Raw genomic sequence first — 14,525 nt, 5'->3', positions numbered from 1 at the left:
TTTTAACTCACTATATCCTAATTCTCTCTGGTAACAGCTCATTCTTCCTTGGTGGGACCAAAGGGACTGAGACACTGTGTATTTAATTTTCCCTCTCGCCATTTTATCTCTTTTGCTTCTCCTTAACCTAGTTATTCAGCTTTTAAAGTTGAGTGTATTTTAAAATTTTAGCTTTAAAATTTCAGAGAGGCTATCCCTGACCACCCAGTGTAAAACAGGTCTCCCCTTTGTTAAGTCTGTTAGGATTTTTTGCGTTTTCTTCAAAGAAATTATTTGAATAATTCATTTGATATTCCTCTACCCCACCCTGTCCCTGATCCCCCAACTTAGGTTCTGGAAGGGAGGAGATCTTGACTTACTTCGTACATTATTATGTGGAAATGGCTATATATTTTCTCCTTTATAGAAGGATTTAGAATATGTTCATAAATGGAAAATGAATTTAATATAGGAAATAACACTTTTATTTCGTTTTAACCTTCAGGCATTGTCTTGTATTTAATTCATGGTGACCTTCCCTGTATTTGCTTTTAACCAGTTAATATTTAATCTTTGATAGCAACTTATTAACATGTCTGCAGAATATCTTGATGAAATGTGCCCCTATTGCATATAGAGTAAGACTTTAGTGCTTATATAAATGATCAGGTTTTTTTTTTTTTTGAGATACCAAGTCCTGGAATTGAGCTGGGACCTTGTATGTGGGAAGCTGGTGCTCAACCACAGAGCCACATTGGCTCCCCTGGATTGGACTTTTCATTTGTTTGCTTGTTGTTTGATTTTTTTTTCCCATTACAAGGCACAGGGGACCCAGCCTGGGACCTCCTGTGTGGGAAGCAGGTGCTCAACGGCTTGAGCCACATCTGCTCCCCAATGATAAGATTTTTTTTTTTTAAGATTTATTTCATTTATTCATATATTTCTTTCCCCATCCCCTCGTTGTTTGCATTTGCTGTGTCTGTTTGTCTTCCTCGTTTCTTTAGGAGGCACTGGGAGCCAAACTCAGGACCTCTGATAATGGGAGGGATGGCCCTAACCCCTAGTGCCACCTCTGCTCCCTGCTCTGCTGTCTCTCATCAAGTTTTTCCTCCCTGCGTCTCTTATTGTGTCATCCTGCTGCATCAGCTCCCTGTGTCTGCCTGTCATGTAAGCTCGCCATCCTTTTTAGGAGGCACTGGAAACCTCTGCTCCCTGCTTTTGTTGTATCTCATGCTTTTTTCTTCTTCTTGTGTCTCTTGTTGTGTTAGCTTCCTGCACCTGCCTGTCACGCCAGTTCGCTGTCTTCTTTAGGAGGCACTGGGATCTGAACCAGTGTTCTCCCATGTGGTAGGTGGGAGCCTGGTCACCAGAGCCACATCTGCTTCCCCCAATGATAAGATTTTCAAAACTTTTTTGGGGGTAAAACTTGCATACAGTGAAATACTCAAATTTTAAATGTACAGTTCAGTGAATTTTGGTAAATAAAATATGTACTTGTGTGCCACTATTCTAATCAAGATATGGAGCATTCAATTTCTATCACTCCTGAAAGTTCCCTTATACCCTTTTTCAGTCAGTTTTCACCCTGCCCATGGGCAGCCATTGTCCTTATTTCTATGGCCATTGATTAATGTTGACTATTTTCAAGTGTCATGTAAATGGAATCATATAGTGGATACACTTATGTCTCTTTTCTTTCACTCATATCAGGTTTTTGAGATTTTTCTGTGGTTTTATATGTATCAGTTCATTGTTTTTTACTGCTAAGTAGTAGTATTTCATTGTGTGAATAGATAGATCATAATTCGTTTATCCATTCTTTTGTTGATGGGCATTTAGGTTGTGTCAGTTTTGGCTATTATGAATAAAACTGCTATAAACTTTCTGGAAAACTGGCTTGTGTGTGTGTGTGTGTGTCTGTACATGTGTTTTTACTTCCTTTGGGTAAATAACCTAGGAATAGAATTGCTGGATCATAGGAGGTGTATGTTTAACTTTATAAGAAACTTCCACAAGAAACTTTGTGAGAGTTTCAGTTGCTCTACATCATCACCAACATTTGGTGGTGTCACTCTTTTTAATTTTAACAATTCTAGCAGATGAGATATGGCATCTCATTAATTTGCATTTTCTGGGTGACTAATGATGCTCAGCACCTTTTTATGTGCTTATTTGGGCCTTAGATTGATAATTTTTTATATTTTTGTTTATAGCACACAGCATTTAATGAAAAATCCACGGTTTAAGGGGTGAAAATGGCAGGCTTCTTGGATAATTTCCGTTGGCCAGAATGTGAATGTATTGACTGGAGTGAGAGAAGAAACGCGGTGGCTTCTGTGGTGGCAGGGATATTGGTAAGTGAGAAAGTCTGGTGGGTGAGATTTACACCTCATCTTTTGCCCTGGAAATTAATGTTGATTATCCTTTGACTCTTCCAGAACTATTTCTTTCACTGCTTTTCTGTATATATAATTATCACATTACTAGATACTATTACTAAACAAAGCATAGTATGTAGTAAGCCCTTGGTTCATTCGACTGTGTTAATTTGTTAAACTTAGTATTTTTTCTTCTGTTTCAGTGATAGCACAATGATTCTAGGCAGTAACATTTTTAACTTAATGATACAATACGCACAAGTACTTTAAGATCCTCAAAGGCTCAGACTTTGATGTAACCAAAAGTTATTGTTGTGATTCATTGAAGTTCAAGATGTGTAGACAACTTAAAATCCTTGGGCTGCATTAGAAATCTGAAGCCCTGTAGCTCCAGGGAAGGGGCACCATCTCCATGGGGGGAAAGTAAGAGGATGACATTTGTGGAGGGAACTATTGCTTAATTTTCCTTCCTTTAAAACAGAAAGAAAAATCTTCTTCTACCTCAATAATGAAGGCTGTTGTTAACATGGGAAAATGTGGGAGGTGTAGGGAATGGGGCATATGGGAATCCCCTATATTTTTATGTGACATTTATGTAATCTAAGTATCTTTAAAAAAATAAAAATTATAAAATCTTATTATGAAAAATCTTGAGCACATGAACAAGAAGAGAGAATGGTATAAAAATCCCTCCCCCCCCATTGCAGCTATCATTCAGCCTCAAACAGTATCAAATCATGACCAGTCTTGCTTCATCAGTCACTCCTTGCCCCCACTGCATTATTTTGAAGCAAATTTCATTATCATTCTGTTTGCTTAATTCATCTTTGTTCAGTGTACTGTTCTACACCTGAAGTCCCAAAGAATAAAACAAGAAAAGCAGAGCAGGAACCAAAGAAACCTGTGAAGTGATCTGCATGCAAATGCTGTTTTCTTGCTCTTATGGGCATCCTGTCTTCACTTAATTTGACTACAAAATTTCTTGCAACTTTAAGTTTATTGAGCTTAGTTTACATAGAAGGCTTACATTTGACAAACTGATTTTCAGTCAGTTATATATTTAATTAGATTATATAATAAAAGCTACAGCAAGTTTAAATAGTTTTGGAGATACTACAACTGATTGTTGGTAAGCATATAACTTATTAGTGGGAAACAAAGTGCTTGGGCATATTAAAAGTAACTAACCAGCCACAAGCACTTGGCTTACTTATTGTGGGCCTAATCAGAATGATCTCTAGAAAGAATGAAAAACATCAGGCAATCATGGAGTTGGTTAAGTAGATGTTGAGAGAGCTTCTGCTGCATGTAATTATAGTGGGTGAGAGAAGCACATAATCCATTCCCAAATATTAGGTTGGTACAAAAGTAATTGCGGTTTTGCCTTGAATCTTGCCATTTGATATTAGAATACATTCTTAAATAAATGTGGTTATGTTATACATCTTTTTTTTTTAAAGATTATGTACTTTTTTTTTTTTTTAAGATTTATTTATTTATTTCTCTCCCCTTCCCCCTCCCCCACCCCGGTTGTCTGTTCTCTGTGTCTATTTGCTGTGTCATCTTTGTCTGCTTCTGTTGTCAGCAGCACAGGAATCTGTGTTTCTTTTTTTTTGTTGCATCATCTTGCTGTGTCAGCTCTCTGTGTGTGCGGTGCCATTCCTGGGCAAGCTGCACCTTCTTTCGTGCTGGGTGGCTCTCCTTACGGGGCGCACTCCTTGCATGTGGGGCTCCCCTATGCGGGGGACACCCCTGCTTGGCAGGGCACTCCTTGCGTGCATAAGCACTGCGCATGGGCCAGCTGCACACGGGTCAAGAAGGCCCGGGGTTTGAACCGCGGACCTTCCATGTGGTAGACGGATGCCCTAACCACTGGACCAAGTTTGCCGCCTATACATCATTTTAATGTACATTTCTTGCTTTATGTTTTTTTTTGCTAATGACTTAGTACTTGCTGTTTATATTTATTTTAGACTATGGAAATGATATTAGACAAAAAGCAACATTTTGAGTTCAAAATGGGTTGTAAAGCAGTGGAGACAACTCACAACATCAACAACACATTTGGCTAGAAACTGCTAATGAATGTACAGTGCAGTGGTGGTTCAAAAAGTTTTGCAAAGGAGAGGAGAGCCTTGAAGATGAGGAGATAGTGGCCGGCCTTTGGAAGTTGACAATGACCAATTGAGAGTAATCATCGAAGCTAATCCTATAAAACCACAGGAGAAGTTGCTGAGGAACTCAATGTTGACCGTTCCATGTCTTTCAGCATTTGAAGCAAATTGGAAAGGTGAAAAAGCTTGGTAAGTGGGTGCCTCATGAGCTGACCGAAAATAAAAAAAATCATTGTTTTGAAGTGGTCTTCTCTTATTTTATGCAACAACAATGAACCATTTCTCAATTGGATTGTGATGTGCGACGAAAAGTGGATCTTATACAACAACCAGTGATGACTAGCTTAGGGGTTAGACTGAGAGGAAGCTCCAAAGCACTTCCCAAAGCCAAACTTGCACCAAAAAAAGGTCATGGTCACTGTTTGGTGATCTGCTGCTGATCTGATCCACTACAGCTTTCTGAATCCTGGCAAAACCAATACATCTAAGAATTATGCTCAGCAAATCAGTGAGACTCACCAGAAACTGCAACACTTGCACCTGGCATTAGTCAGCAGGAAGGGCCCAGTTCTTTTCCATGACAACAACCGACTGCATGTCACCCAGCCAGCGCTTCAGAAGTTGAACGAATTGGGCTACCAAGTTTTGCCTCATCCACCATATTCACCTGACTTCTCACCAACCGACTACCACTTCTTCAACTATCTTGACAACTTTTTGCAGGGAAAACGCTTCCACAACCAGCAAGATGTAGAAAATGCTTTCAAAGAGTTTGTCGAATCCCAAAGTACAGATTTTTACGCTACAGGAAAAAACAAACTTATTTCTCATTGGCAAAATGTGTTGATTGTAATGGTTCCTATTTTAATTAATAAAGATGTGTTCAAGCTTAGTTACAATGATTTAGAATTCATGGTCTGAAACCGCAGTTCCTTTTGCACCAACATAATACATTTTTCATCTTGCATTCACAGCAGGACTTCAGGATCTTATAAATGAGATTATTATTTATTTATTTTTAACAAGAGATTATTATTTTTTAAATTTCAACATCCAAAATGCAAAGTAGAAATATTTTAGTTTCATTTATATGGTGTATAGGAAAAAGAAGAATATGAAAAAGCAAGTATAGTGTTAAGCATGAGTTTTAGCATTTTAAAAACTTGGGCTCTTTTTCAAGTTTTTTACAGGGTGGTGGATAATGATTGATGCAGCCGTGGTGTATCCTAATCAAGAACAGTTGAACCATGCCTTTCACACATGTGGTGTGTTTTCCACATTGGCTTTCTTCATGTAAGTAGGAAGGTAATTCTCAATTCAAGATTTTTTTTTTTAAGTATTTTTCCCTTAAAGTTCATTGCTATCTTGGGTAACTTTTAAATTTACTTGATGAATTCTTCATTAACATGATAACTATATCTACATGTTCTCATTAAGAATTTTTATCAAGCTTGAATTTTGAATTTATGCAAATATCTTTTTTAGCAACTCCAACAATCATCATAGTTTTCCTCCTTTTATTTGTTATAGCAAATTACCTTATTTTATCGGCTCTAAGATATATTTTTTCAGATTTTAATGTCTCTGAATATCAGGTTATATCTTATAGTCAACAGTATCTTACACTTATAATTGACAACACGTTTTCTTTCCTGGCAGTATAAAAATTAATGGTGTATCTTAAAATCTATGGCATCTTAGATTTAATGAAATATACTGCATTTCTAGATTTTCTAATGGTGAATTATGATTGTGGAATTGTAATACACTCAGCTTTTTAAAAAATATTCTGTTTGACTGTATACTGGCATTTGGGAATGGGGAAGATTGGCCTCCGTACTCACAAATGAGAGTGATCTGTGGCTTTCCTTTTTTATTAGATCATTTTTGGGGTTATCAGTTACCTCACTTAAAAAGGCTTTGAAAATTTTCCATATATGTCTTTTTGTGTGTGTTTTTTGTTTCATTTTGTTCATATATGTCTTTTAAGAATTTTAAAAATTCTTAAATGAAATCTAAATGAATTAAATGAATTCTACATCATTATAACTAAGCTTTAACACATCTTTATTAAATATGTTAAATAGTAAGATTATGTAATTTCCTTATGCTTTCTGGAGTTTAAGAGTTTACAGTATGGAAAGTGGAACTGCTTATATCTATTTAGGCTACTAAGAAAAGGCAGTTTCTGTTACTAATTAGTGAACCTTCCTCTAACAAAAATGGAAAAAGAAGCTGAAGAAAATCAGCCTATTATTATGCAGAGATCAAATTTTCTCTGAGTTTGAGAAATGGATTAGAGAAAATCACTTGACTTTTAACAAAAAAGAAAACTGTTTAACTTTTGATTATAATGAGAACCTTAAAATGGGATAACTAACACTGATTAATTAGTATATAAACATAAAATACACAAGTCAGAAAATTCGTCCCTCTTTCATAATCTCTGGAGACAGGTAATAGTAATCTCTTAAAATAAAAGTATGTGTTTTCTGGGTGTTCTTTAGGGAAATAAGACGAATGCAACATTTCTACCCACTGTGAATTTTGTTAAGTATTAAAAGATTAAGTTATTCAGATATTGACTTTAGTTAGGAAATTATGTTTTCCTTTTAATTGATATGTAAATATATATAAATACTTTAAGAATGTGAAAATTCATTGAATAATTTTTTTTTTTTGTAGGATAAATGCTGTGTCTAATGCTCAGGTGCGAGGTGACAGCTATGAGAGTGGCTGTTTAGGAAGAACAGGTAATGGCACCTTGAGCTGCTGATATTTGCCAGGGATTTGATAAAGCGGGGATTTATCAGAGGGGGATAAGTTTCTCTAGTAAGTCTTTGTTCAGGACAGGTAATGATGATATAGAATATTTTTTATTAACTTAAAATTGTTTTCATGTTATTTAAATCCTTTATTTTAGAGAGTTAAAGTTACTCCAGAAGTTAATATTTTTGTCATGTCATGCTGATCACAGTATATAGACATTATGTTACCATTCAAAATCAGTGGATCCAGAGGAGTGGGTGTAGCTTAGTTTGTTGAGCATCTGCTTCCCATGTAAAAGGTCCTGGGTTCAATTCCTGGTACTCCTAGGAAAAAAAAAGTGGGTCCTGGACTTCAGGCTACTCTTCCAATGCTAATGATGGATTTATTCGCATCGTGAATATTACTTAAGAGATGGCTGACTATGATTAACTACAGCAGAGTAATGGGCACATTAAACAATCAGATCTAGGGCTACAGTTGAAGTCTAATTACCTGAGCACCCACAGACTGCAACAAAATCATTCAGAGGAGACATGTTACTTGTTTAAATATAGTCTTTTTTTTTTTTTTTTGTAGTTTGAATTCTTTTGAAATGTCACCCAATAGTGTTTTTTTTTTCTTCATTCAAGTTGTAACATATTCCTTTTAGAATCCAGGGATTTTGTTTTCAGTGAAATTTCAGTGCCCTAAGTAAAAGGCACAGGGGTAGAAGTCATAGTTCTAACCTTTAAGGATGAGGGCAGGTGATTTGTAATCACTGAAAATTTAGAGAGGTGAGAGAGAAGTTTTGAGGGATGATTATGAAAAATAGTGAATACATGTGGAATGTTTTTTGTGTGCCAGGGACTGTCCTGAGTGCTTTATATATAACTTAGTTATCACAGTAGTCCTATGAGGTAAATACTCTTATTGTCCCCATTTTTAGATGAAGGAACTAAAGCATAGAGAGCTCAAATAACTTATCCAAAGTCACAAAGCAAGTAAGTAGTGGAGCCAGGGTTTCAAATAGATAGTCTGGCTCCAGAGCCTGTGCTTTTTTAACCACTATGCTATGCTTGTTTTCACTCTAGAATCATTTGCTGTTTGTCTGGTTTAGTATAAATATTTTTTTCTTTTGTTTGTCAGCTTAGATGAATATAATTCATGTATGATAATTCACCAATTTAAAACATACTGTTTAATGAGTTTAGCCCTATTTATACAGTTATGTAACCACTACTACAGTCATGATAAAGAAATTTCCATTACCCCGCCCCCAGAAAAAAAGTTTTCTCATACCCCTTTAGTTTATCCCTCCTTCCACCCACACACACATATCTCCTGGCCACTGTTGATCTGCTTTCTATCTCTATAGCTGTACCTTTTCTAGAATTTCGTATAAATGGAATCATACTGTAAGTGTCATACATTTTAAACCAAATAAGGAGCTTTGAAGAGCCGAACTTTTTCTGCTTCATCAGCTCTAAATGCTGATGTAACTGTGTGTGTGTGTGTGTATTCTGATGTACTTTTTTAAAAAAGCAGTTTTATTAAGATATATTCACATACCATATATTCCATCCAAAGTGTACAGTCAATGGATTTTAGTATAATCACAGTGTTGTGCATTCATCACTACAAAAAAATTATAGAACAATGTTCATTTCTCCAAAAAGAAAAACTCCACACCCCTTAGCAGTCACCTCTCAATCCCTCTATCCTTCCCAGCCCTACATAACCACTAATCTAATTCCATCTTTATAAATTGATTTATGTTTACATTTTATGTAAATGAAATCATGCAATATGTAGTAGTTTGTGTCTGGTTTCTTTCACTTATCAGGCAAAAAAAATTATGCTATTACCTTTTAAGTAACATTAACATGTTTGTTCAGTTTCTAAGAAAAACAGTGTTTTATATGCACTGCTATCCATATTCATATTGCACCCCTATGCAGGGGCGCCCCAACGTGGTACAGCACTCATTGCGTGCAGCAGCACTGCGCATGGGCCAGCTTACCACACAGGTCAGGAGGCCCTTGGGATCGAACCCTGGACCCTCCATATGGGAGATGGACACTCTTATCAGTTGAGCTACATCCACTTCCCACTTCGTTACATTTTTTAGCATTCCTTGTAGTAATGTACATGACCTTAGAATTTGCACCATCATCCCCATATAATAGCACTGCTAGTTACAAACACTATGATGTTGCTTTCACTTTTTCTGTTCATTTCCAAAGATTTACAAACAGCCTTTTTACCAATGCTGCACAGATTAACTCTCAGCTTTCTGTTCTCTAACGTCATTCTCTTTTCTGGTGATCTGTATTCTAGATATTAACCCCATGAGTTTACACAATATATTTAGTTCATAATATTCAGTCATACAGTATATGTCCTTTTGTGTCTGGCTTGCTTCCCTCAACCTAATGTCCTCCAGGTTCATCCATGTTGTCATACGCTTCACAACTTCATTTCTTCTTACAGCTGCATAATATTCCATTGTGTATATACACCACAATTTGTTTATCCATTCTTTGGTTGATGGACACCTGGGTTGTTTCCATCTTTTGGCAATTGTAAATAACACAGTTCTGAACATAAGTTTGTAGATGTCTGTTCATGTCATTGCTTTCTGATATTCTGGGTATATACCTAGTAGTGGTATTGCCAGGTCACATGGCAAATCTATAGTCACCTTCCTCAGGAACTGCCAAACAGTCTTCCCCAGTGGCTGTACCATTCTACATTCCCAACAACAGTGTATATGTGTTCCTATCTCTCCACATCCTCTCCAACACTTGTGGTTTTCTGTCTTTAATAGTGGTCATTCTAGTAGGTGTGAGATGAAAGGATATCTCATTGTAGCTTTGATTTACATTTCCCTAATCACTAGTGATGTTGAACATTTTTCATGTGTTTTTTGCCATTTGTATTTCTTCTTTGGGCAAATGTTTGTCTCTTGCCCATTTTTTAATCGGGCCATTTGTCTTTTTACCGTTGAGTTGTAGCATCTCTTTATACGTCATGGATAGTAAACCCTTAATGGACATGTGATTTCCAAATATTTTCTCCTGAGTTAGCTGCTTTTTCCCCCTTTTGACAGAGTCCTGTGAGGTACGAAAGTGTTTAATTTTGAGGAGGTCCCATTTATCTATTTTTTCTTTTGTTGCTCATGTAAGGTCCAAGAAATTACCACATACTACAAGGTCTTGAAAATGTTTCCCTCCATTTTCTTCTGGTTGTTTTGTGATCCTGGCTTTTATATTTAGGTCTTTGATCTGTTTTGAGTTCATTCTTGTATAGGGAGTGACATAGAAGTTCTCTTTCATTCTTTTGTTTATGGATATCCAGTTCTCCCAGCACCATTTGTTGAAGAGACTGTTTTGTCCCATTAACATGTCTTTGGTAGGTTTGTCGAAAACCAGTTGGTCATAGAGGTGAGGGTTTATTTCTGTTTCACTGATCGATTTGTCTGTCTTAATGCCAATTCCATGCTGTTTTTTTTTTTTTTTTTTTTTTTTTTAATTTTTTTATTTTTTATTGACTTAGTAATAATATTACATTAAAAATATATATGTGAGGTCCCATTCAACCCCACCCCCCCACCCCCCCTCTCCCCCCCCCCAACAACACTCGTTCCCATCATCATGACACATCCATTGGATTTGGTAAGTACATCTTTGGGCACCTCTGCACCTCATATACATTGGTTCACATCATGGCCCATACTCTCCTCTATTCCATCAAGTGGGCCCTGTGAGGATTTACAATGTCCGGTGATTACCTCTGAAGCACCATCCAGGGCAGCTCCATGTCCCGAAGACGCCTCCACCTCTCATCTCTTCCTGCCTTTCCCCATACCCTTTGTCCATTATGTCCACTTTTCCCAATCCAATGCCACCTCTTCTATGTGGACATTGGATTGGTTGTATCCATTGCACCTCTATGTCAAGAGGAGGCTCAGATTCCACATGGATGCTGGATGCAATCCTCCCATTTTCAGTTGTAATCACTCTAGGCTCAATGGTGTGGTGATTGTCCTTCTTCAACTCCATCTTAGCTGAGTGTGGTAAGTCCAATAAATCAGATTGTAGTTGCTGGAGTCTGTTGAGGCTCAGGACCTGGCTATCACATTGTCAGTCCAGAGATTCAAATCCCCTAAATATATCTTAAACCCCAACATTAACTGCACCTCCAGCACATTAGCATGAAAGTCTTATGAAGGGAGATCCCATCTGAGTCCAGATTCATCACACATAAACACCATTTCCAAAGAGGGGCCATCTGCCCTGGTAGTTAACCCCATCGGCCATGACCATAACTCTCATGGGTCTCTTTAGCCTTCAAAGGAACCAATATCTGGGGGTTGTATCTGCTTTATCTGTCTCTCTGACTCTGCTCAGTTGTGCATGAGGGCAATCCTTCTGCCAGCCTCCAGACTCTTTTTTAGAAACTCGTAGCCATATAAACTCATTTCTCCTTTCCATTTCCCCCTTACTTTAGGTCAAACAGCATTTTAAAGTCATGTTATTTTATGTAGACAGGGATATTCTACTGATCCGCATTGAACCTTCCATTTAAGGTCATTTTCCAGTTGCATCATCAGTTGGTAGTTGATAGTGGTCCCTCGGTGCCAGGGAGGCTCATCCCCGGGTGTCATGTCCCACGCTGGGGGGAAGGCATTGCATTTACATGCTGAGTTTGGCTTCGAGACTGGCCACATTTGAGTAACATGAAGGCTGACAGAAGGAAATTCTCCATGCTGTTTTGACCACTGTAACTTTGTAATATGTTTCAAGGTCAGGCAAGTCCTTCCACATCGCTTTTCTTGTTTAGGATGTTTTTGGCTATTTAGGTATACTTTTCATTTCAAATAAATTTGATAACTGCCTTTTCTATTTTTGTAAAGTAGGCTATTAGAATTTTGATTGGTATTGCATTGAATCTGTAAATAAGTTAGTGTAGGATTGTCATCTTCACAATGCTTAGTCTTCCAATCCATGAATACAGACTGTGTTTCTATTTGTTTAGGTCTTCTTTGATTTCTTTTAGCTTTGTTTTGTAGTTTTCAGAATATCGATCCTATACAACTTTGGTTAAATTGATTCCTAGGTATTTGAGTCTTTTTGTTGCTATTGTAAATAGAAAATTTCCCCCTGATTCCTCCTCAAATTGTTCAGTACTAGTGTACAGAAATATTACTGTTTTTTGTGTGTTGATCTTATATCCTGCCACTTTGCTGAATTTATTAGCTCAAGTAGCTTTGTTGTAGACATTTCAGAATTTTCTAAATATTGGATCATGTTGTCTATAAATAATGAGAATTTTATTTCCTCTTTTCCAAGTTGGATGCCATTTATCTATTTATTTATTTTCTTATCCAATTGCTATAGCTAGAACTTCTAGGACAATATTGAAGATCAGTGGTGACACTGATCGTCCTTGTCTTGATTTTGATCTTAAGAGGGAAAGCTTTCAACCTTTCCCCATTGAGTATGATGTTGGCTGTGGGTTTCTGATATATATATCCTTTATCATATTAAGGAACTTTCCTTCATTCCTATCTTTTGAAGTGTTTTTATCAAGAAAGGATGCCGGATTTTTTTTTTAGGTGATCATGTGTTTTTTTTCCCTTCAATTTGTTAATATGGTTTATTGCATTAATTGATTTTCTTGTGTTGAACCATGCTTGCATATGAGGAAAAATCCCACTTGGTCATGGTGTGTAATTCTTTTAATATACTGTTGGATTCTGTTTGCAAGTATTTTATTGAGAATTTTTGCATCTGTGTTCATTAGAAAGATTGAGGTGTAATTTTGTTTTCTTGGCATTATCTGGCTTTGGTATTAGGGTGATATTGGCTTAATAAAATGTATTGGTTAATTTTTCCCTCCCTATCAATTTTTTGGAAGAGTTTAAGCAGGATTGGTGTTAATACTTCTTCAAATGCTTGGTGGAATTCACCTATGAAGCCGTCTGGTTCTGGACCTTTCTTTCTTGGGAGATTTTTGATGACTGTTTCAATCTCTTTAAATGTGATTGGTTTGTTCTTGGATTTCTTGTAGAGTCATTGTAGGTTGGTTGTGCATTCCTAGGAATTTGTCCATTTTATCTAGGTTGTCTAGTTTGTTGGAATACAGTTTCTCATAATATCCTCTTATGGTTCTTTTTATTTCTGTGGGGTCAGTTGTAACTTTTCCCATTTCATTTCAGATTTTATCTATTTGCATCTTCTCTCTTTTTTTGTTAGTATAACTAAGGATTTGTCATTTTATTGATCTTCTTAAAGAACCAGCTTTTGGTTTTGTTGATTTTCTTTATTGTTTTGTTGTTGTTGTTCTCAATTTCATTTATTTCTGCTCTAATTTTTTTTTTTTTTTAATTTAATTTCCCCCCCCCCTCCCCTGGTTGTCTGTTCTTGGTGTCTATTTGCTGCGTCTTGTTTCTTTGTCCGCTTCTGTTGTCGTCAGCGGCACGGGAAGTGTGGGCGGCGCCATTCCTGGGCAGGCTGCTCTTTCTTTTCACGCTGGGCGGCTTTCCTCACGGGCGCACTCCTTGCGCGTGGGGCTCCCCCACGCTGGGGACACCCCTGCGTGGCACGGCACTCCTTGCACGCATCAGCACTGCACATGGCCAGCTCCACACGGGTCAAGGAGGCCCGGGGTTTGAACCGCGGACCTCCCATATGGTAGACGGACGCCCTAACCACTGGGCCAAAGTCCGTTTCCCCTGCTCTAATTTTTATTACTTCTTTCCTTCTGCTTGCTTTGGAAATAGTTTGCTGTTCTTTTTCTAGTGTCTCCAATTCAGTTAGATCATTTATTTTATTTATTCATCCTCCCCAGCCCATTATTTGTGCTTGCTGTCTGCTCTCTGTTCCCATTCATTGTATGCTGTCTGTGTCTGCTGGTCTTCTCTTTAGGAGGCAGTGAAACCAAACCTTGGACTTCCTATGTAAGAGAGAGGTGCTCAATTGCTTGAGCCACTTCAGTTCCCTGCTTTGTTGTATCTTTCATTATCTTTCCTCTTTGTGTCTCTTTCTTGTGTTATCTTGTTGTGTCAGCTCACTGTCTAGCTCATGTTCTCCAGGAGACACTGGGAACCGAACCTGGGGCTTCCCATGTGGTAGGTGGGAGCTCAGTCACTTGAGTCACATCCACTTTCCTCTCCTTCTTCTTTTTTTTTTTAAGGGAGTAAAGAGTTTATTAAGAAACAAGAAAACTAGAAAAGTACACGGTCTGAGACAGACCGCAAGCTTGCTGCAGGGTGAGTCATGCCTCTTCTTTTTTAATATAGGCA

General features: G+C 37.4%; 1 protein-coding gene across 1 annotated transcript in view; it reads left to right on the top strand.

Moving 5' to 3' along the window:
- Nucleotides 1-14,525, top strand: part of TMEM50B (transmembrane protein 50B) — a 43,965-nt gene that overhangs the window by 13,636 nt on the left and 15,804 nt on the right. The window contains exons 2-4 of the mRNA XM_004474511.4: nucleotides 2,193-2,333; nucleotides 5,652-5,764; nucleotides 7,157-7,224. Of these exons, the coding sequence (XP_004474568.1) occupies nucleotides 2,235-2,333; nucleotides 5,652-5,764; nucleotides 7,157-7,224 (280 nt within the window). The 5' untranslated portion in view covers nucleotides 2,193-2,234. The remainder of the gene's footprint in view (nucleotides 1-2,192; nucleotides 2,334-5,651; nucleotides 5,765-7,156; nucleotides 7,225-14,525) is intronic.

The sequence above is a fragment of the Dasypus novemcinctus genome, chromosome 4 (genome assembly GCF_030445035.2).
Source record: "Dasypus novemcinctus isolate mDasNov1 chromosome 4, mDasNov1.1.hap2, whole genome shotgun sequence".
Lineage (NCBI taxonomy): Eukaryota > Metazoa > Chordata > Mammalia > Cingulata > Dasypodidae > Dasypus > Dasypus novemcinctus.
Note: the sequence above shows the minus strand (reverse complement) of the source record. Positions and strands in the feature narration are given on the sequence as shown.